Source organism: Drosophila innubila, assembly GCF_004354385.1.
Source record: "Drosophila innubila isolate TH190305 chromosome 2L unlocalized genomic scaffold, UK_Dinn_1.0 4_B_2L, whole genome shotgun sequence".
Taxonomy (NCBI): Eukaryota; Metazoa; Arthropoda; class Insecta; order Diptera; family Drosophilidae; genus Drosophila; species Drosophila innubila.
Genome location: NW_022995372.1, coordinates 18,560,243 through 18,584,479, shown reverse-complemented (window position 1 = coordinate 18,584,479; position 24,237 = coordinate 18,560,243). Strand labels below are relative to the sequence as shown.

The window sequence follows — 24,237 nt, the reverse complement described above, 5'->3', positions numbered from 1 at the left end:
TTTCTGCTGCGTTTGACAATTTTTTTGTTATTATTATATTTTTAGCAAAATTTATAAGCTGTATAAGCATTTTTCCAAAGCAAGCGCAGCTGTGCTCATTTTGTATGATTATTGGTTCATTTCTTTTATTGTGATATTCGAGTTTCAGGCAGTTAAATCATAGAGCACAATAATTTGGGTTCGTCCAATTCGCGGAGTAAATATTTTAAAACACGGCGCGGCTTAAACTGGATTAAGTAATCGAAGCAAACAGATAACATTTTAAACAATATATATATTTTATCAATGAGTGTTACCAGACTATTTTTTAGTAGGAAATTAAAAACAAAAACATGTTAGTATTTGTATCTGTGTCACAGTTTGAGCCTAAGACTGCAATGAAAATTTAAGTGATTTACATATGAAGTTAATACTGGTAGCTCATGTAAAAATAACATAATAACTTATCAATTTAAATTGGCCCGCTAGATTTGCCATTCATTTTACGTTGACATTGTTTACATTTTTCGCAGTGAATGGCAATTTGACAATGTGATTTGTAAAACCATCGCTTGAGGTTGACTGCACTGGCAGCTATCGATCATCTCTAGTAAAATGCTCTTTGTTATAAAACGATAACGATAAAGAGAGAAAACGACGTTCTCTCTGTGTGACAGCGACAGCGCAGCTCACTTTAATTTTTCTGAAACTGAAAAAAGGTTTGATGGTGTCCCTAAATTAGTGAATCTAATTGCACCAAACACACACACAAACTCCCAGGCGTATAACAATTTGACCGCACTTGGCCTTGACTTGTCTGTGTGCCGGTGAGGCCAAAGGCATAAGGTAAAAAAGCTGGCGACAAATACTTAAACCAAAGAGTTGCTGCGTGTGTGTGTGTGCAATTTATTTTTTCATCCGCGTGGAGCGCAGTGGGAATTAAAAAACACTTTGCTGGTCAGATCCATTGTGCGCGTGGCTCGCTGGCAGGTATTAATCAAACGCAACATCTCACCTAACCAACCCCCAATGCAACAACTTCATCATCATCAACCACAACAACAACAGCAATAAGAATAACTCGGGCATCGAAAGTCTTCATCCGGAACAGGTGAGTGAACAATTCTCCACTTGGCAAGTTCAAAGCTCCGTATTAGCGGCTCCAGTTTTGGCTACGTTCATTTTTTTTGTTTTTGCAATTCCATCACATGCGATGCCGTTGCTTTTTGGTTTTGGTAAATTTTTTTTTCTTCTTTTTTGTTTTTTGCCCTTGCCTTGTGTTCTACGAAAAATGTAGTCTCAGTCGGCGTCAAAGCTGACGTCGCTGTCAACGTCGTCTATGCTGTTGCTCTCTCGCTCCCAAAGTGCGCACTCAACTCAGCTGTCACTTTTGGAGAGAGCTTGACGTCGACTTTGCTTCCCGCGCGCGGGAAATTCGCAACTTTGTTCATTCATAACTCCCACAATTTTGCAATGATTTTTAAACACTTGATCAAATTAGATTCTGTGTGTTTTAACCCCTCCATTGCATATAAATATGTATATAGTTTCATTTAGAAAAACGACCCAGCGAGCCATTAAAGTTGGTGCCAAAACGTCAAATTTTGAGGCGCGCAAAACAACAATGTTGTTGCTGTTTGTTTGTGTTATGAGCGGCGTTGCCAGCAGGTCGTCAGTTTTCATGTGTACAAAGTCTGTAAACGTAAACATGCATTGAATTGACCTAAATTCATGGTTTTTCTGTTAGCTTGCAATAAGTTTGCATAAATTTAGTTGAGCAATTGAACTTTTTTCGAAATGTGGTGCATCTTGGGAGTTGAGGACTGAGTTTAATTCTGTTCTTGTAGGTCTAAAAAATACATTTGTGTTGTGTTTGAATTTTTTGCAATAGTTTTATACTCTGCACTGATGGCATGTCTATAAACGTTAAATTTGAATATTTGTTGTGCATAATTTAATCATCTTTCTTTACCCAGGTGGCAGCTTCAACAGCTGTTTCGCGCGCAACGCCCGTTAAATGAGCGCCACATATCAGCTGTTTTGACTCATACACAGACACGTTCATATACACACACACACAGGTCAACTGCCTGCTTGGCGGTTTACCAGGAGCGTCACTTTCGTCAGCTTCATTCAGTAAAACAGCCCCATCCTCCTTCACCATTGAGAAGGGGATTCGAGCAGCAATTTTATATGTTCCTGCCACACGCATTCGCATTCTTTAATTTTGCATTCGATACTGCGTGGCTTTTTTTTCGCGCGGGAGATGCTCTCTCTTTCTGCCACTGCCTCTACCTCTCCATCTCCTCTGCTTCTCTGGATGTCATGTGTATGTGAATGTTGCTCTCTGATCGCTTGGCGCTCTTGTTAAATGTCAGTTGGTCTACCAACAACAACAGCAACAACTTGCCCGTGTGGTTGTTGCATTTTTTTGGCGCTGGATCTGCTTGCTTTGGCGCGTTTCACTTGCACATACACTCGCACTCGCACTGGCTGCTTTTGCTCGCCGTCTCTGCTGCTGTCAACGCTAACGTCGCTGTCTCAGTCTCTGTCGCTGTCGACGTCGGCTCTCTCGCTGCTCGAGTCGTCATTGCCTTACCACCAATTCTTTTTGATCACTGCTCAGCTGCTGCTTGGTGAAGTTCGTGGCCGGCGTGTGACGACGTATAATAATTTTTTCAAGTGCAAATGAAATTCAATTTTCAAATATAAATTTAATCGGTTAATATGTGTAAAAATTAGCCACAAATTATGCTTAATTAAAACTACATTTCAAAAGGTAAAAACTACGCCCCAATGCTACAAAAATTATGTGTAAAATACAAAAAAAAAAAACTAACGCGTGTGACAAGTGTGGGATAGAGACTGCCGCTAATGTGCGAGTCTCTTTCATACCTATGCGTGTGTGTGTGCGTGTGCTGGTGTGCGAGTGTGTCGTCGTGTCTTTGCATTTTTTGCTACAAATACAACAAGTTCCCCATAAAAAAGCTGAGAAGAAAACAGGAACGTTTGCCAAATTATTCTTATTAGAAATTTTGCACGTTGCTTAACTAACCCCAGTGTATGAACCGACCGTTACATTCCAATTGGAACATACATACACACACGCACACGATCAATGCAAGTGGATGGACATGATAACCAAGAGTGCAGTTACCAATTGGAGAGGGGTGTTTATATGCCAATTAGAAGCAAAGCGGCATCCCAAGGAATAAATCCGTTTTTAACTGAAAGTTCAGTGAACTATTATTGGTAATTAATGATAGCAATGCTATTACATATGCAAATTACACCAAGGTTCAGTTGACCCAGTTGGATTGCTACCGTAAACGTAAATATACAAATTCAGTTCAATTCTTCAGCTATTCAGCTATTCTTTTTAGACATTTCTCGCCTACACACATTGAACCGGCACTTTCTAATCGATTCGCATGTTTTATGGTGTCCCGCCCGATTGCACTTTTTCCCGCCATCGGAATAGATTTTGGGCGGTAAAACAAAAATGCGCCAACCAAACGCCCAATTCGCGCCACTTTACTTATGTTCTCTCCATTTTTTCCCCACGACCAGTGACACACACACAAACACACACTCACAAACCCATAGAGCTGTGTGCGCTCCCCGATTGAGCGGGGTACATTTCGCTCTCTCATGCACACGCACACAACGAAAGACGCTCTTCCGTTTTGTTCCAATCAGAATAACGAGAAGAATGAAGCGTCGCTGTCGCTGTTGCGGTCGTCGTTGGCGTCGACGTTAGCGCTATTCTCAGCGTCCACTTTTTCTTTCACCATTCTCGACAACAAAAACAACAAACAAAAACTTTTTAGTACATGCTACGTACATACGCGGCCGACATCGCCGTCGACGCTGACGTTGACGTAAACGTCGACTGCGCTGTGCTTTTGAGATATGCGCCGACGTGAAAAGTTCAAAGCAAAAAAAAAAAATTAACATTGAGTCGAGTCGAACCTTTTGAAAACTTGACGAAAACGAAGCAAACGCGCAAAGCGTAAAGCAAAAGCAAAAATAAATGAGTAAGAAACAAACGCGCCGCATGTAGAGACATAAAGCAAGCAACTGAATTATGTCAAAAGTGGCGCAAAATCTTTTGGTAGTACGTGGATCTACCAAATAGAATCGGGGCCGGAGTCGGGCTGGCTAGAGAGAGGCATAGCTGTGGGGTCTAATCTTTCGACCACCGGCTTGGGCTTCGTTTGGGGTTCATTGATATTTCTCTCTGTGTATGTGTGCGTGTGTATGTATGTCTGTGTGTTTGTTTTTAGCAGTTGGTTTTTTTTTGCTATTGCTTCTTTTTCTTTCTTGTTTTAATTTACCTGCTACAATTTGTTCATTTTTTTGCGACTTTCTTTTTTTTTTTTTTTGTTACTCGTTTGTTTGTTATTTTGTTTGTATGTGTGTATGTATTTTGCGCTCTTTTGCATTTTTTGTTGTGACTGTTTTCTGTTTTGTAGCTTTTTGCGTCTTGCTTTTATAACTCGACGTTTTCTTCATGTTTCTGTTGTTGTTTAATTTTGCAAAAATACTTGTTTTATTTTTTTTGTTTTCTTCATTACTATATAGCCATTATTTCGTTTGTATGGGGGGTCTGTGCCAAACTAGCTATAAATGTTGCTTTTAGTGGCGGCACGGGGAGAAGAAGATACAAAGGTTGTGTCACCAGCTTGTAATACAAAGATACATGTGTTTTTCATTGTATCTTATGCGAAGATCAGCATCCAAGGGGGTTTCAGTTAGCTTTTCACTTTATTTTTTTTTTTAGGTCTTTAGACCTACAAAACACTGGGGCTACATTTTTGGGCAACAAAAAATATCTTCGGTAGAGACTATAAAAGAGTAATTTATTTTTTAAAATTTTTTTCTCGAATTTCCATGCTTTTGCATTGATATTGATTTTTTATTTATTAAGATTTCAGTTTCGTATTTTTCTTGAGATTTTTAAAACTATAAAATCGTTTAATATTAGTTTGAAATTTATAACAATTTTAGTTATTTAAATCTACCTCTTATTTTAATATTCCTGGGCTAATGCTAAAAATTCCATTTCAATTTGTATACGCCTTTTATGTCTTGTTTTCAAACATTTCAACAGCCTTGAAATGTATCCAAATTTCTTACCTTTGTAAGAACACTTTTGTATGTGATATGCAGATACTTTACAACACAGTTTTGCTATTTATCTAACACTTGTTGTGTTGCTCAAGTGATGCGGCATAAAATCAAAAGGAAATATTTTCACATATTAAACTCATTTGTTATATTTTCAAGATCACCTGCCCATTTTTGGCCTAAAGAGAATTCCAAGTAAAAATATTTCCCAATTATATGGCTACACAGAGAGTGAGGCAGACTGGTTTGGTTTTGGTTAATAAAATATAATATTATGCTATAGGTTTGAATAGGGCTGCCAACATCGTGACTATCTCGTATATCGAAAAGCATTTTTCATTGTCTGACGACGGTTTTGTCGCTGCTGCAAAAGTGTGGAAGAGGATGTAGAAGCTGAGAGAGAAGCCCAAGTAGTGTATATGAATGTGGATATGGACTAGATGAAGTGGGGAATACGAAAGGGCAGCCGAAAGCAGAAACAACAATGATAAACAGTTTCCAGTTATTCCCTTGCAAACACACAAAAGGCGCAAAAGGATAGCAGCCACAAAGTAAAAGACTAACAGAGAGAGAGAGAGACAAACAAAGAGTGAGAGACTAAGACTCTCAGATAGATATGGATATGTGGCGACGGCCACTTGAAGCAGTCACATCCTTTAAAACGACGCTGCTAAATATAAACTAAATAATCAATTGAGCGCATCGTTGTGTCTGACCTAACGGCTACTTCAAGGCCGGCAATTCCTGGAACGGCTGCCCATTGAAGACCGAACTTTTTTTTGTTTTTTTTTTTGGTTTTGAATTGATTTGGTCTCCTCGTTACTTACTTTCACACGCATTGCAGCAGTCCTACAGATACTTTTACATGTTCACTTACAGACACAGATACATTTACTTAGGCATACGCTGAAAAAAATAGTTAAGACTTTAATTGTTTGTCAATACAATCATTAGAATTGAAAGTAGAAAACATTAGTTCAACAAATTTTTTTAATTTTAAGCCACTTAATGCGATTGGCATTTAAATAGATCTGAAAATAAATTTTCAGCTTTAATATAAAATATGAAGCTTTAATGTGCTGATTATATTGGTTTCATTATGTTTACGAATTTATAATGAAAATCAAAATGAGATTTAGATAAATGGAATATTTAATAGAGAAAACTTGAAGCTTTCATGTGCTTTCAAACTGTTGACTAAATTATATTAATAATACAAAATGACAATTATTATTATTCATTAAATATAATAATTTTTGTATTAAAGTTTATTGATAAAAACTTAGATTTTATTAAATATATGTCTGGCCTATATATTTTTTTACGGTGCTCAACGAATTTGCGCTTCTTTGAGTCAATGCCTAGGCACTTGGAGTTCCAACTAATTGCAGTCGCGTACCGGGCGGCCACAGGGAGAAGAGGTGATGGAGGGATTGCCATTGACAATCCAGACAATTCATGCTACAGATACATATAAACCACATTATACATATATATGCATGTGCATTTATCTTGAGTATCTCAGGAATGTATCTTTTTCGTTGTGTAAGAAGCGCAGCCTAAAATGCATACAAAAGCGGCAACAACAACAGCACGACAAACAACTCAAAATACATTCAACACACACACACACACGCTCGCACACACACAGCATACACACCGAAAAAAAGGACGCACAAAAATTGCAGCAACTCTGGAGACGTAGACAGCAGAAGTTGTAGACGAGTCTCGGAATTCGGCAAGGGACCAGGGAACAGGGACCTGTTTTTCTCTTCTCTTCTCTCTCTTTTTCTCTTTCTCTCTCTCTAGCTCACTATATTTCATTCTCCGTTGCTCTCTCTGACGCTCTTTTGCACATTTTGCGCATTTTTCAATGTTTCTGCTTTTTGCCTCAAGTTGCGAGCTGCGAGTTTTGAGTATCTTTATCATTTCCTTGTGGGAAATTGTATGTTGCCCACACAAACACACACACACACTCACACATAGATACACACAAAATATATATGAATAGTACAACAAAATTTGCTTCCTCTTGCCCGAAAACAATTCCAGTTAAATCCGTTCACATCTCATTGTTGTTGACCTTGGCCTCCAGGTAAACAATTTACTCATGCGTCGTCTAATTAGGCTCTGGGAAGATTGGAAGCGCCTTTCATGTTCTACTCCTCCTCCTCCTCATCGTTGTCCTGCTCTTCCTCCTCCTGCTTCCATATACAAATGCATTCATATTTGTGTATGTATACTTGTCGCCGCATAATTCTCGCTAACTGATAGCGACTTGAGAGAATGGGATCTGTTCTCTTTTTCTCATTTTCTCTCTCTGGGCATAACTTAATCTTCATTAACGCTCCTTGCTTTATGCTAGGCAAAGTTTTTCCCCAATGGAGTTGTGTGTGTGTGGCCAGTGAGCGATTGCAATTAGTAAGTCATTTATTATTGTTAGTTGCAGCTATTAATCGTAATCCGTCCGCACAATTCCGAGAACTAAATAAGTCATCACTATGATATGTTATGGGCAGTCCTTTATTATTTATGATGGGAACTACATGAATTTACTACCAAAGCCCTTAGTCTTATTTATATATATGTTTTGAAGATCATAATCAATGATTATCATGATTTGTTTATTATCATATTTTATTTATTTGTTTATGTGATCTACAAGGGTCTCAACAGTTCTCAGAACTTAATTGGTTATTGCAATCTTAAGATTCCATTAAATTAGTAGCAAATATGATCTATTTATCAGTATTCTCATAAATATACAAAAGCTTTAAAGATCGTTTATCAAATCTGTGTGATATTTTGTATACATAATATTAAATTCGATGATCTTTTAATTTAGCTTTTATGATCCGATGGAGAAAGTTTTTAAAATTTTAAATGATTTTCTTTTGCTGTTATTGTTGCTATTATTGATAACAAAAGGAAATGTTAAGAATAAGACGAAAACCCAATAGTTTGATTCTTTGGCTTATGTAGAGGGTTGAAAAAAGTAAAGAGAAAGAAGTTAGAAAAATAAAACCATAAAACGAAGAAAAGTGAAAAGCAGAAATTAATTAGTAGGCATATCCGCAATTAGTGTGAAAATGACGGTTGAAAAAAAGCAAATACTATTCTGCAGGAAAAAAACAGGCAACAAATTGTGTCAGAATGAACGGCAAAATAAAAAGAAAATGTGAGAAAAGAAAGTCGTTAACTAAAAAGCAGTACAAATGGGGTAGCTATACATATAGAAAACTATATGGAGAGGTGTCAAAGTGAATGGCAGACAAAAGCGGCACATAAATCGTGGCAAAAATAACGCCGTCCCATATGTCACACAGCAACAGCAGGAAATTGGAGAAAGAAAAGCCAAAACAGGAACATAAACAGAGGGGAACAAGGAAACGCGACAGGATACGAATGCGCGGAGCAATTAGCGCAGGGGAAGTCAATTGAAGTTGCAACTACAACGAATTGTAAGACGTAATGTCTATAAAAAAAATATAAAAAACACGCAGAGACACATGGAATCCTTTTGGCAGCAGCCTGCATAACGATAGTAGGGTTCAAGTTGGGATACGAGTGCGGGGTTCCAACTACAATCAACAGCTGCTGTGGCATTCACCTGCCCGCAGACAGAAGGCGAATAGCCATCAACAACAACAGGTGCATTGATCTCCCATATTAGAGCTCGATATAATTACGCGTCGCGTTGCTTGTAAAACCTCCACAAGAGACAGAAGAGAGAGAGAGAGAGAGATCCATGCATTTAATGTTGACGTTGCGCATGCGCCGTTGACCGTCGCCTCCCCCGGAACACCTGACACCATCACCACCACCAACATCATCAGCAGGACAGGATGCATAGAAAAAGACTCTTAATCGAGACTCGTGGAAATTCAATAAATTATTATTTTGCAGTCGGAAAACTACCTGTCTAATCCAATACTTGACCCATGTCTGGGCACATATCTATTCCCATATGTAATTTGAATACGTAACTTCGTTTCTAGGCACGTCCATTTTACAGCATCATAAAATGCTGTTCAATGTTTACTTTGGTCTTTTGCTCAATGTTTTTTTTTGTTTTTGCTTTTAAAATGCACGTAAACAAATTTGTTTTGGATTTTTGCTGATTCAACCAAACGAATCCCATGGACCCACGACCACATGCTGTGTCCTTAGTTACATATGCTGTTGTTCCTTGCATTTTTATGTGGGTTCTTTAAGAACCTTCTAGTCTATCGATAAGTTCCGTGTATTGTAAAAGTATGCAACATATGACATGTCTATGTTCAATTGTTTTTAAGATAAGATTTTCGTTCTGAATTTGATTATTTAATTTATTTGTTTTTTTTTTTTATTAATTATTTTCAGTTCCTTTATATAATCTGCACAACATTTACTGCTTTTCAAGCAGCTCTACATATTCCAAAAATTATTAATTTGTAAATTAAAAACTTCAACGGCTTCTCAAGGCCGTACAATTATGGATTTATATGCCAAGAGGTAAGTTTTTTTTACGAATTGCTCTAATAAATAAGTTAATAATAAGTTATGTTTAATATTAAAGCATTAAAACATTTAATATTACTTTTAAAGTTTATATAAATTTCTCTTTTCATATATTTTAATAGATTTGTATTTCTAAATTATATTTGCTATTTCAACTTTTCGCTTTTAAGTATTTTCATTAATTTCTCTTTTTTTCCTGTAGCTAATAATTAAAAAAGGCTGAAAACTATTTAATGCTTGTATAAAATTTCTTACAGAACAAAAAACAAAAATTGATTGTATTAAAAAATAAATGTTTTATATTTTTTGAAAAGTTTTTGTTCACTATATTACAATAAAAAGTATAATTATTTCAAGTACCCAATACATTTTTATCTTTTTGTTTAAATTTGCAAGATTTCTTCATGGATAGTTTTTGATACCAAATTACAGATAAGTTTAGAAAATTATAACCAAAGATGTATCTATTAGTTTAGTAATTAGTTTTTTTTTTCCTATCTTTAGCTCTTCCGCTTCCTACTCACATTAGAGATGTCTTGACTTCCTTTTATTTTTTAGACAAACCAACCAATTAACACCCCACATAAAATTGAAAAGCCAACTGTTTGTCTCTATCTTTTTCTTACATTATTTCTAACTGACTTCCTGTGGCGACAACATTCACGACATTCACTTCCTTGCCACAACTATCCTGGTAGCGTCGCTCCCAAAAGGCAAATGATGTTTATCTAATAACATTTTCGTAATTATAAAGTGACGGGCCAACTGGTTATGGCTGACTACCCGCAAGTGGCGTCTCTACCCGCAGTAGCCAAGTGCGATAATCTAAAATGCATTTTCACTCACAACATTTTTCTCAAAAGTGCATTTAAAAGGACACTGAAATCGAACAGCTGTTGTAGGTGTTAAAATAAGTCGCATTTGATAACCAAGTGGCGCATCGCATACCGCCTCGCATTCCTTGACACATCAAATTCCATAACAGGAGGGTCCTGCGTATGTCCTGCGTGTGATTAGTAAATAATTGTGCGCGAAAAAGTCATTAGAAAAGTGTTTAGTCGCTGTCCAACTGCAAGTCGAGGGGAGGTTGAGAGACTGTCACATCATTCTGCCGCTTTTTTCTTTTTTTTTTCTTTTTTCTTTTTGTCATTGCATGTTGATAATGTTGTCATAACGCACACACATATATTGTACACGCGTACTTTGTGGCTTTTTAGTTTTTGTCATGTCCTGGCCAGTTTCCAACAATTAATTGACCCCCTTGAGTCGTAGTGCGCGCTTCAATATAATTGCATAATTGCCCAGTCATTTGGGCATCGTCAGTTGCGACCCTCGCACTACCCGTTTCTCCCATTCCAGTCGCGATCACTTAAGTGATAGTCCATTTTATGGACATAATTCGTGGTCAACATGTGTGCGACATAATTATTGGTATATATGTTGCGAAAATTGTAGATATTGTCCCCGGATCAAAACTATAACGGAATTCTCTCAATCATCAACTGATCGAGTTAAATATGTTGTTTTTGAGGTTATGTGCAAATTTCATTGCATACTTATCAGCGTAGTGAAGGTTATGCTAAGATTTAAGAATAAAATTTCTAAAATAGTCATAATATTTGTGGAATCCATTGTATTAATGATATTTCAGATATTTTATAATAACCTTTAAAATGATAGACAATCTTCATTAAAAGTAAATTATAGAAAAACTCAAGAATTTTTCTTAATAAAATTATAATTATAAAGATACTTTAAATATAAATATGGATGATTTTAGTTGATTTAAAATTAATGCAAATTGAGGAATTGAGAATGTTAACGGTACTCACAGATATCATAGACTCCCCTTCTTTTCCGTGTAGTAATCAATATGCATTACATATTTAAAAATTTCCTACCTTTCACGTATGATTACATTGAACTTCAATGGTTTGTTTGCGACATTCTCATAGCTACCCCAAGGATATTTGCCCACTCCACAATTTGCCCCTTAAGATGCTACAGCTGCCGCTTTCTCTACCTACGATTTTCACACCCAGCCTCGCAGATCAAGAGAAAAATTTCCACGCTGCATAAGAAGAGCCTTTCACAAGCTAGAAAGGAAAATTGATTGAACGAACTTTCACCGGGAGCAAAACTGACAAATTTTTTTGATACAACGAATTTGAACCTTTAACCGAGAAACAAGGAACCTTTAACTACACCCTTCTTCTGTTGACCTTCTAAGGTTGACAAAAAAATCAAAAAAAGGAACTTGTGCGGTCGCTAGCACGTACGCGCCATTAGTCTCCTCGTGAGGACTCGCTCTCGATCATAACTCATTTCTAAGCGATTCCATTTCCTTGTAATTTACTACGTGATTACTTTTTCTTGTTCATTAAACCATTAAACGGGATCGATAAAGCGACAGCAGAGAAGGAGCATCAAAACACACGATCCTTGGTCTTAGCATTTTTGAATTTATGTGCAGCAGCCCTTTTTTCTTTATTTTTTGATTTTGTCGGAGCATAGACATTTCTTTAATGAACCCCATGCCACCTTTTGTTGCGAGTTAAGGGTTAACCCCGGGGCAACTTCTCCAATTGCAAAAAATTCGCGCAACGAATTGCTTGAAGTGCAACTTCCTTGTTTTCCTTGAATAAAAAATCGAAGAGATAAACATCTGCCGAATACAAAAAATAGAAAAATAAGAACTGTGCACAGCACTTCCTACTGCATTATGCATAATGTGCATGCAAATTTGCCAAAATTGCTTAATTTTCTCAACTTGAAGGGTCTCGGAGAAAGAAAGGGAGAGAGTGAGAGAGCCTCTCGATTACAATTTCCCGGATGTTAGATATTAATGTAGCCGATGGGTGCCTGTCAAAATTCAATGAATTTATGCGTTGTATCTTGTATTTGGAACGCCCCTATGGGCACATTTCTTTTTCTCGTTTTCTCAGTTTTTGATTGAGTGGCATTGAATTTCCCCAGCATATTTGAAATTGCAAATTTCTCTAAAATTAACTGTACTATCTGCTTTCTTCTTGCAGTGCCAACACAACCAGCAGCAGCAGCAGCAGCAACAACAGCAACATCAATGTACCCCTGGAGCAGATAGTCACCCCCGCCAGCATCGACATTATCGAGAGCAGCAGCGGAGCAGCAGCAACCACATCCTCAGCTCATCATTGTTATTGGAGCAGTGTATCCACAACGTCGGATATGTGCTCATGTGATAGTCAATTAAATGCAACCTCTGCCATATTTGCAACTGGCAATGGCAAACGCAAACGTCGCTCTTCCACAAAGGTGAGTGAAAAACAACCCCATATCCCCCCTATCGATAAGGTTTATGAACTTACCATAAAAAAAAAACTGAAGTTACTTACACTATCTGCATCTGAGTCTGTATATGTATCTGTGTCGGTGTGTATGGCGCCTCTAACTGATATCAGTGTGTGAGCTGTGAGCTGTGCAATCTTATCAAGGAAATGCCAAGACTCTATCCGCCTTGTCAATGACCCTAACGATCTTGGCATGATGAAAGTGATATTCAGTGTATGAATGAATAGTGCAATTGTCAGCTTTCTTGTTCATCTTGTTTTCCCATTTGCTTAGACTTTGATTTTAGCACTGGGTCATCTGTTTGTTATACAGAAAAACAGGGAATTAAAAGCGAATGTGTTTGAAAGAGTATGAAAGCATTTAAGAAACTTTTTGAAATTAATTTTTCATGATCATAAAATTTTTTTTATAATCGCATGGATTAAAAGTTGCTTTGAAATCGTCGACTTTAGCCGAAAATAAGTTCATTGCAATAGATACATTTATTTTTTATTTAGTCTGCTTTTAAATGTATTAAATATGTTTAAAAATATTGCATTTATATGATTTTTTAATTTCAATTTTGATCAAAAATGTTTTCATATAGATTTAATTCTATTTTTGACCGTAAGTAATGTTTTAAAGAGATCTTCACTGTGTTTTTAAACTGATAGCATTTTCAAAGATTTCTCAAAAATTACCCCAACAACTGATATTCATATGAAATTTGAGAATTACTCATTTAAGCTTATTATATATGTACCTATATGTGTTGTGGGACTGTTCACTATATTATTTAAAAGTGATTTTTATTATTGATAAAGATAATGTTCATTTAGAAGCTCATGTATGTAGTTTAAAGATTCATTCATGTCAAAACTGATCTACACTGATCTAAAGCATAGTCATTTAGGTTTAGTTCTAGCTTTGATCGTGCGTAATTTATAAATTGTAAATTCGCTGCTTATTGATAGTAAATTTAAATATTTCATTCTACCATTTGGCGTAAAACATCTGTAATTGGTGTTAAAGTGATGGCCATTACTTAAAGCTTTTAAAAACTTAATTTAAACTTCTTTAAAGCTTGTCGAATTGAAGTGACTCGATCTCAATTATTGATTTTATCAGCTTCAGTTAAAAGTTTATAAATGATCAGTGATCTTGAATGTTGCTTATTTATCTTTTTGTAGCAAGTGATTACTAATGTTATGCAATTACGATCTTCATTGTTTTTAAGCTTCTACAAAGTTTGTTCGACTTGTGATCTCTTTTGGACTAGTGATCTCTGATAAATGTAACACTAATCTTTGGAAATTTCTCGATTACTTGACTTCAAAGTGACCGTGTTCTCAACTAACTATCTGTAAATATCGAAAGCAAACAAGTTAAGATCGTGGATTTGATTTGTTAACAATTGCATGTTGAAAATGGAGGTACCATCTATGCTTTGATCTTTCGCTGCTTGAGCTGTGACCAAATAAGCCGTTAGTCACGTATATCTCAGCTACTGGGCACTTAGTTTTGGGATGCATCCAACAACACACAATGCAAAGATGAGCCCAAAAATAAATGCTACTTATGAAAAGGCTCATTTAGCAGTGCGCTGTATTGAAAGTCAGGACTTCTTGGTGAGTTGCTTGCTGCGTTTTCAAGTAGCTGCAATCAGGGCCTGGAACAATGGGAAGCCTGAAAGACCAGCACAGACAACAACAACAACAACAACACAAATATCTTTGGTCTCTGGCTCCTGGTTTTTTGCCCATGTGATAGACAGGCAGCTGTGTTGGTGCAAAGGATTTCCAAGCAAATGTCTGTACTGTGTGTACTTTATTTGCTCTGTTGTTGTTGTTTTTTTATTTTTTACTTCTTAAAAAACAGCGAGCAATGAACTTGCAGAAATTGTTGGTATGAGTTCCATTTCTATATACATATATAAATACATATCAACTATGGGTTGTTTTTGCAATCGTCTCTACCCCAGTTTAATGCTGCAAAACAAATGTCATTTTACTTTGAGTTGCTGTATTTTTTTTTCCTTTCCACATTTTGCTCAACTGTTTTGCCTCAGCGCCCCCCAAGAGCCGACAGCTAAGAATTCCAATGCTCTTGCAATATGTTGAGCATATGTACAGTAGGACAAAGGACAAACGACAGAAGAAGTTGGAGGTTGAGGACGTTGCGCATGCGCGCACACCTTGAGTTTAGAGTATAGGGGTGGGTTTTCATTTCGCAGGACCTAAAGTCAAGGCCTTGGACAGAAAATGTCCGTTAAGTCGGCAAAGAAGTTTTGAAATTGTGTTGCGATAGTTATAGGTTAGGTTAGACGGGTTTGTCGTGCGTGAAGAAGCGCCCCTTAAACGTGGAACTAGATCAAGACGATGGGATGGTTTTGAAATGGGACGATACGATACGAGCAGACGCCTTAACCACAACAAGAACGCACCGCACAACAGGGTTGCACTTCATCCTTTTTTTTTTTTTTTTTAAATTTTTTTAACGTTTACGAAGGATCCCAATGTTGTTGCCAATCTAATTAAATATTCATCGAGACGACATTTGTGCAGTAGCATCGAGTAAAATGAAAAATGGTCGACAGAAGACAGAGTTGCATTACCGGTCTTAAAAAACGGGACAGCGAAAACGATCGTATCCTTATGCAAATGCGTCTCCTTCTGCTCATTAGATTTCCGTTAAACTTTTATGCAAATCATTTTCTTATCGCAAACGTTGAGACCGAGCTCAAGTAGAGAAAGGGGACGGAGAACTTATGCTCTGTAGTGTGTCATCTGTTTATGGGACGTTATGGTTTTCGTCCTTAATTATTCGAGGGATTCTTTTTACTTTTTTTGGTTTTTGTTTTGAGCTTGAAATATTATACAATATTTGTTTAGCTCGCGCAAAAGGATAAAAATTATGGTATTATTTTACCAATTTGTCAGTGTAATGTAACCCTTTTGTGCGTGATATGTGTAGACTTATTTCTTGTTTTTTTTTGTTTGCATCTTGTAAGCATGAAATCGGCACAGCCTTGCAGCCGACCAGAAAGTCCTTTGTATTTTCTACTCGTTTTTTCCATCGAAAAAAGGGATATTTATCGAATCCCGCTACGGGTTGGAAGACGCGTCCCATTTCTTGTCTCATCTTAACTGCAATCAAGTGCAGGAACTTGTGCTTGATTTCTGTCAAGTCAGCATACACATTGAGAATACTTGATTTCGGGTTGAGTCGATTCCCAGGCATCATCATCCATTTCAACTTGGGAAAGACAAGTTAAAATTATTGTAATTTGACGTGTTTTTCTTTTTATTCTAATTCTAATAGGATTTCATTTAGATTACAAAGTAAACAAAAGCTTGAATGGAGTTTCGAGTCATGTGAATAGAATAAAAGTTCAAAAAAATGAAAGTTTGGGCAATTCAGACGTATACTTTTATAGTATTGTTAAAAATATTTAAACGACGTTTGTTAGTTTGCATTTAGAATTGGCTTCCGAAAAGGAATCGAATTTAACTTAATTTACTTTTTAATTTCTATCTACATTCAGCAAAGAATTTATCGTACATCTTTTTATGAAATTTAAAGCTGTTGAATGTTCCTGAGTTCTTCTCTGATATCTCTAACAATTAACTGCTGATACATTGAATTTTTTAATTTAACATTTAGTTGTTTATTAAAATCTCCAACACTATAAGTATAAACCTAATATTATCCTCAATTTCTTTTTGAAGTTCTTACTATCAATTTCACATTTTCAGAATCAACTTCAGCTGCATATTTAAAAATCATTTGCCAAGTTGCCCCTTAGGTCTTTTGTAATTTTGCGTAACTACCGCAACAATTAAAGCCGCAGAACCTTTTGCTTAATCCATTTTGTCATGGAATCTAACCAATTGCATGATTAATTACACTCGACACTCGTGACAACACGAGGCGACTTTCTCGCTCGGACAGTGGCATTTTCCATAAGGATTTTCATAATGAAGTTGACGTTGTCAAAAAAATGTCCTGCAATGTCATGCGGACAACCGCGGAAAATGTTAAAAAGACAACCATTAACCCCTTTCGGATTGCTGCTGACCAGGGGTCACTTTTATACTCGCCAGGAAATATGAGTGTTTGTTATTGTCCTGCGTCCTTTGGGAAATGCGGCATGTTTGCATATCATTTATTACAAGGAATAAGAAAGAAAATTCTCTTGGCAGGATTTTAAACTAATTTAGAGGATGGTCAACGCGCTTGTCATTTATCATTGAAAGTTATGAGTTCCAGAGTCTCCTTAGACTTTGGAATTAGCTCATGCCACTTCATGTTGCAGCTGCCTATTGCAACATATTAACAATTATCAAACTGCGATACGAAATTAAATGTTATGAAAGAAACTTGGGACGGGGGCGAATGCAAGAAACGAGCACAATGGATATTACACACAAATACACACACATACACAAACAGCCACAACAACAAAAGTTACACCTGGACCCACGCCAAGGTATGAGGCGTACGCTTAGCGACGCCTGCTAGGGGACAGCAAAGAGAAGAAGCAGAAGCCGGAGAGGAGGAGGAATAGGAAAAGGAAGAAAAATAAAATAAAAGTAAAGGTGTTTCGGTATTTACAAGGCGAACCGAGCGACGGTAGACGAAAGATTACGACACATAAGCGCACTAGGACTTTAGGGTATGAAGTGCAACACAATGGACAACTAAGGACGAGGACAAGAAAGCGATTGACGATGAGGATGAGGACAACTATGAGGTTGACGTTGTCGCTGTCGGGGACAATTGTCGATTGCATCATCTGCCGCTGCTTTCTCATTTCAAATATTTAAAAAAAAAAATAAGTGAACTCCCAGCGTTATTTCGAGTGATGTTTTGGGTGCCGTTTGTGGGTTCTACGATCCAAGTTAAAGTTCGTCTTATGAGATCAACAGCAGCTGCGCCTGAAGTTCAGTTCAGTTGAGTGCATAAATATTTGTCGAGAGAGAAATTCAAATCTTGAGGCAGCAACTGCTACTTAAAAGGGGGCAACCCAGTTTAACCCTTGTTAAACTTGAGCAGCAACCCTCTCACTACTTAACATAGAATGTCTGGTCCAGGCTTTCAGCCCACTTTACAGTTCACCAAATCCTCAGCCCACGGGGATCAATGCAATCACTCGGGTTCACATGCATATTTTTCCCTTTTTATATTTATTTGCCAAGAAATCTTCAATCTTACGCTTTGCTTGACCAGAGCCAGACAAACGGCAGATGTTGACCAAAAACTAAACACGACAGTGGCAAAAGATGTTCCAATAGTTGAGTAACTTATGCCATTGCACGCTTTGATTTTAATTACATTACATTCCATGACATGTGTCCGTTTCCATTTACCATTTACAATTTAAAAATTTCATTTCCCTTGAGGGTTGTATTTTATGCCAAGAATAAGAAATTAAATTTGTCATGCGCCTTGGACCGTCTTCTCATCAGGTAAATACTACAGTCTTCTCTCCCTCTCTCGATCTTTATTTCTGCTGGGGTGCAGTTTTGGCAAAAACCTACTCAAACAATTAAATCTGTCACATAAATATCATAAAATTTTTCGTTTTTCCCTCATTTCTTTGCAACTTATTTTCCTACAAATTATGTGAAAAATCTTTAATGAGCCTTCGTTTGCCAGAGATTGTTAAGCTTTTATGATGTGTGAGATTGAAAGCTCCTTTTTTTGGGGGTTGCATTTAACTGAAATTTGTTAACGAATCGCGCCTAAATGTGCTGCAAATGAAGCTCAGTTTTATTTTTACAAAGGGACATATTGTAGATCATTTAATTGAAATTTCAGAAAGTTAAATACCTGAGAATGTGCATAGATCCTAAAAGTCCATATAGAATGAAAGCGAACTGATCTGCGCCTATTTTTAACTATCAAGTATTACTTATTCTAGACGATATTTGAAAAGACAATTGGTTTTGCCTTCAAAATATTAGATTTTTATCGTTTTTCTAGAGTATTATTTTACAAATCTCTAAAAATTTTAATGACCATTGATATTGTAAGCATTCGAAATTATTTCGCTGTTCCTAAAATGTGAGAGTTTTCATGTTCAGTCATATTTTCAGAGTCACAGATTTGCAGATTATTTCTGAAGATTTTGTTGTGCATATTATTAAATGTTTGCTTTTATCTATCTATTTTTCTGAGTTTTATTTAAGTTTGTTGGAATTTCGTCTTTATTATTCAGTTTTCTTAATTTTTTAAATTCTTATACTGGCAGTATTTTTTCTCATATTATAGAAAAGTATAATTATAAAGATTCGACTTGCTTTGCTTTTGGTTTTTCTCCAATTTCATTGTGAAATTTCCTTGACTTTTTTGCAACAATTCAGTATTTTTATTTTTTGTTTTTTGCCGTATCTTTTGTTCTCCTTTGCTGGATCTCTGCTCTTTGATAATGTGTTTCCATTAGCCTCGCTCTACATTTTGGCTTTAGAAACTCCCCACACACAGCATTAGTTGACTGGACCGCATTCAATGCTTGCCAAAAGATAATTTATTGAAGAATGAGATGAAGAAGAAAAAGAGAATGAAGGCAAGAATATTGCTAACCAAAATCTAAGGCTGCAGCTTGCCTTGGCCATAGCTTGACAGCTCGAGCCAAAATGGCGATAATACGGCCGGAGAAACTGGGAGTTAGGGTAGTAGGTAGTGATTCCTTAGCGTCGTCTACCTGGAAAAGTTGACAAAAATAATTGTAAAAAGGATCAGCCGTCGCAGAGATTTGTTGTTTCTGCTTTTCAGACGCTAACGAAAAATGCAATGCAAAAACAACAAAGCAAGCGTCTTAAGAATTCAAACCCGAGTGCAACCGAGGGAGTGTGAGAGAGAGAGAGAGTCGGCGTCTTTCGATCCTGTTTCACCGTTGCAACCCCTATTTGCTGTTGCATCGTTGAGCAGGATAACGACAGCAACAACAACGTACACGAAGTTAACGATCGGGGTTTCGGAGTTCGGAATTCGGGGATCGGCGATCTGGAACGAGCGGCGATGAGCTCAGTTGCACAGCGCAAGTCAACGCGTTTGGTACACGACACCGCTGATCGGAGATACAAATAAAACCAAAAATATAAAAGCATTACCAAAAAATATTTCGTTGTTGCTAAGCAATCGAAAGAAATAATAACATAAACACTTAAAGAGTAAAAGAGTACAAAGTAACCGTAGAACAGTTGCAAAAGAGACTGACCATTTTATTAAAACCGAGTGCAAAAAACTAATTTATAGAAACCGGATTTCGCAAGATCAGCGCAAAATTCAAGCAGCGATTACAATGTCTTAAGTGCAAAAAAAAAGGAAAGAATTTGTGCACAAAACTAGTAACATACCAAAGAACTAATCACAATAAACCAAAGACTGCGGCTAAATTATATACTACATTAATCATCAAGCAAAAGTGCAATACACACACACACACACATACGCAACATCAATCTCTCACACTTACAACGCTCTCTCGCTCTCACTTAAGACTTGACTGTCCCATGCATAAAAGCAAGACAAAAGTGTTATTGTTATAACTGTTATTGTAAGTGGAACTGGAATTCGGAATTTGGAACTGGAACCAGCATCGCATCCAGCTTAGTATCGTGTGTGGTTTATTGTGCGGGTGTTTCTTTTAATAGAACTCCCGACAGGATTAAAGCCTTTTTGACAGGCGTGCCCTCATAAATTCACATTTTCGGATCCTTGAAGTGTCTGCCAATTAATTCGAAACACGTTTTTGCCTGTTATTGTTATTTCTGCTGTTGTTGTTGTTATTGCATTCCTGTTTTCGACTCGACTCGATCCACGTTTTTCTTTGTTTCGGCATATTTCTTCAAATTGTTGTTCATGTTACTATGAAGCTGGAACAGAAGCGCAAATTCATCGAAATGGTAATAATCAAGTTATTTTTATAAATCTTAGTTAAAGTGGTGTTATTTTTCTCGATCTATACTTATTCTTTGATCTTTTTTTTATTAGAAATAAAAATATTAAAGAAATTACGAGCAAGTTCTAGGTATTTTCATTAATTATTGAATAGCTAGCTTGAATAACTACAATCAGTTTTGGATTGATAGATTTTTAATGATCATGGGTTAAGATAATTAATATTTTGACATTGAATAATAATAAAAGTTCTAAATATTTTGATTAATAATAATGGTGAGATAGATAGATAAGTATTAGATATAGATATAGTGTGTATTTTTTATAATGATAGTTATAATACGATATGATATAGATTTTAAACTAATTTATAATGTTTATTATATTTTCGTTTCTTGCAGGATCCTGAACTTGGCTTTGAACCACCATCGGCCAAGCGTCAACAGCGTTTGGCTGCGGTTTATGGCAGCGATCAGAGCAATCAGTCGTCAGTGGCATCCTCGGTGTACACATCGCCATTGACAGCGACAGGGGATGCGCTGAATGCGCAGGAGCTGCTTAGCATACGTAGCTTACCCGCCGAGGAGCTGTCCGAGGCGCCACATAGTCCGCTGCCCGACAGCCCCGACAGTCCGCCAAGTCCAGATCGTGGTGCGAAACAGCAGCCGATTGTGGTGCGTTATGCGGCAGGTGAGGCGGAGCAGGCGAAGGTCACTGAGGAGCATGGGGATGAGGAGGTGCTGGATGATAGCAGCGAGGATTACTCCTACGAAGAGGATGATGATGAGGACGAGGAAATCAATTCATCAAGCTCTTCACCTGCATCCTCCACAGCCACCGGATGCAGTCAAAATGGTGAACGCACGCCGGCAACACAGCAACAGCTCCATGGGCCGAGCAACGGCAATCGCACAGTCAAATTGAATCCCTTGGATGGTGCGACAACGCACAACAGCTACAAGTGCATGTCACCGGCGCTGGAAGAGACGTTCCGTCCATGTCCGCTGCCTGCGTTGTCCTGGGCGAATGCTGCCGATGTGTGGAGGATGATGTGCAAGCGGGATGAACTGGATTCACATCTGCGAAGCAGCAGCATGTTGGATCAACATCCCGGCTTGCAGCCACGCATGCGGGCCATACTCCTCGACTGGCTGAACGAGGTGTGCGAGGTGTACAAACTGCATCGGGATACCTTCTATCTGGCCGTGGATTACCTCGATCGTTATCTGCATGGAGAACGCGAGGTGCTCAAGACGCACCTTCAGCTAATTGGCATCACGTGTCTGTTTGTTGCCGCTAAAGTCGAGGAAATCTATCCGCCTAAAATCGGCGAGTTTGCCTATGTTACCGATGGAGCCTGCACCGAGCATGATATCCTGCAGCACGAGAAGATCTTATTGCAGGCACTTGGCTGGGACATTTGTCCCATCACCGTCACCGGCTGGCTGGGCGTCTATATGCAATTGAATGTGAACAATCGCACGCCGGCTTCGTTAGCGAATATTGGCAAACAGGCTGCAGCTGGACAAGCCGATGATGCCTTCATCTATCCACAATTCTCGGGCTTTGAGTTTGTCCAGACATCGCAGCTGCTCGATCTGTGCACACTCGATGTCGGCATGGCCAACTATCCATATTCGGTTTTGGCCGCGGCTGCAATTAGTCATACATTTAATCGGTAAGTTTAGTAGATCTTCAAAATTTCAATATTTATTTATAGATATACTCATAAGAGTTTAGAAAACTTATTATTAGCAATTAAATTTCATAGAAAATAAATTATTTATTTCATAATTCTAGAATAACAGAAATAATACTTTATCATACAGAATTTTAAGAATATAAAAATTATAAAGGTACAGAAATAGACATAACAATATATATACAAAAATATATTTCAAAGATAGTTATAGTTCTAATTCCATGCTCATCTCTTTACTTATTTTTGTTCTTTTTTTTTTAGTGAGACTGCTTTGCGCTGTTCTGGGCTGGATTGGCAGACGGTGCAGCCGTGTGCTCGCTGGATGGAGCCCTTCTTCCATGTCATATCCAAAAAGGCGCCCTATCTGCAGCTGAATGAACAAAACGAGCAGGTGACAAATAAATTTGGACTTGGCCATGTCTGTCCCAATATTGTTACCGATGACTCACATATCATTCAGACGCATACAACCACAATGGATATGTATGTAAGTATCAGAGTATTTAGAGACGGAATGATAGAATCAATGTGTTGCAATAGATTATTAATTGGAATGTACCTCTTATAGGATGAACTGCTGATGGTACAAAATGCGCTGCATGCGATGCGTGCACGTACTCAGGCTTCGCCAGCAACGGCACTGCGCGCTCCCGAGAGTCTACTAACGCCGCCTGCCTCTAGTCACAAGCCGGATGAGTATCTGGGCGATGAGGATGAGGTTGTCGCAGCAACAGTCACTGCCACAGCCACGGCAACGGCAACAGCTGTAAGCTCAAGCAGTCGATTGGTCAGTCACAAGAATCCAAGCACCGGCAGCGAAAGCAGCGGCAGTAGCAGCGGAAACGGAAGTCGTGTTTAGCTAGACCAAATGCTTTAAAGCCGACTGTCTCTCACACACACACGCCCGCCCTAACAGTTTTAAACGTTAAGTGTTTCTAATATAGATATATATATATATACTATGCATATAAACAATATTATAAATTATTTATGTTAAGTGAAAAGTTATTAGTTGCCTAATTCCAATGCTTACAAAAATATTTAATTGAAATTTCATAAGCGCGCTCTATTTGTTTTTGTTTTTTTTTTAGTTTGATTTTTCGCTCACAACTCGCTGCTCAAATTTAGTTATAACAAAAAAAAAAACCAAAAACAATAACACAAAAAACAATACCTATTTAAATATGTGTATTTATATAAACAAACATAAAATATATAAGTTTAATGTCCACTATACAGAAATAGTAATGGCTAACATAAGACAAAAATTGAATTCAATATTTAAATTAATTTTTTTTGCTGTATTTTATTCAACAGCTGAAAGCCAACTTTAAGTTGGACAGTGTATTTATTTTAGACTTCACAAACACAAATTTAATGGCAAATTGAATACAGACACCGAGCCACTCACAGTCAGCACTCAGTTTATTCATTGACATTTATGGCATGAGACAAATACTAACAATACTAATATATCATGAGCTCTAGCGCCAAGCACAATTCACTTGACTAATGAACTAAAATTACTTGATAAGTTGAGGAAAAAAATGCATAGAAACTAACACGACTAATGCTGGTTGCGCCTATTCATTCATTCATTCAAACATTTATTTATTTATACAACAATTAACAAACTAACAAATAAATACACAACACAGACGATAAGTCATACCTGACATGGAGAGATAAATATGAGAAATGGCAATTGAAAA

General features: G+C 37.3%; 1 protein-coding gene across 2 annotated transcripts; it reads left to right on the top strand.

Annotated features, from left to right (window-relative positions):
- Positions 1 to 643: 643 nt before the first annotated feature.
- On the top strand, positions 644 to 24,237 carry LOC117781136 (G1/S-specific cyclin-E). Of its 2 annotated transcripts, none has more exons than XM_034617865.1 (6): positions 644 to 1,090; positions 9,472 to 9,603; positions 12,645 to 12,903; positions 21,225 to 22,501; positions 22,787 to 23,012; positions 23,094 to 24,237. In XM_034617865.1, the coding sequence occupies exons 2-6, from the start codon at positions 9,584 to 9,586 to the stop codon at positions 23,382 to 23,384; spliced, it is 2,073 nt and encodes a 690-aa protein (XP_034473756.1). In that variant the 5' UTR covers positions 644 to 1,090; positions 9,472 to 9,583; the 3' UTR covers positions 23,385 to 24,237. The 2 variants fall into 2 exon arrangements, with proteins under 2 accessions (XP_034473756.1, XP_034473757.1); XM_034617866.1 differs by lacking the exon at positions 644 to 1,090 and adding an exon at positions 2,574 to 2,758.

Bases quoted from the DNA above. Each gene is read 5' to 3' on its own strand.
- LOC117781136 (XM_034617865.1), top strand. From the start codon at position 9,584: ATGGATTTATATGCCAAGAG. The intron at 9,604-12,644 runs GTAAGTTTTTTT...TTCTTCTTGCAG, and splicing joins ATGGATTTATATGCCAAGAG to TGCCAACACAACCAGCAGCA. The intron at 22,502-22,786 runs GTAAGTTTAGTA...TTTTTTTTTTAG, and splicing joins ATTAGTCATACATTTAATCG to TGAGACTGCTTTGCGCTGTT.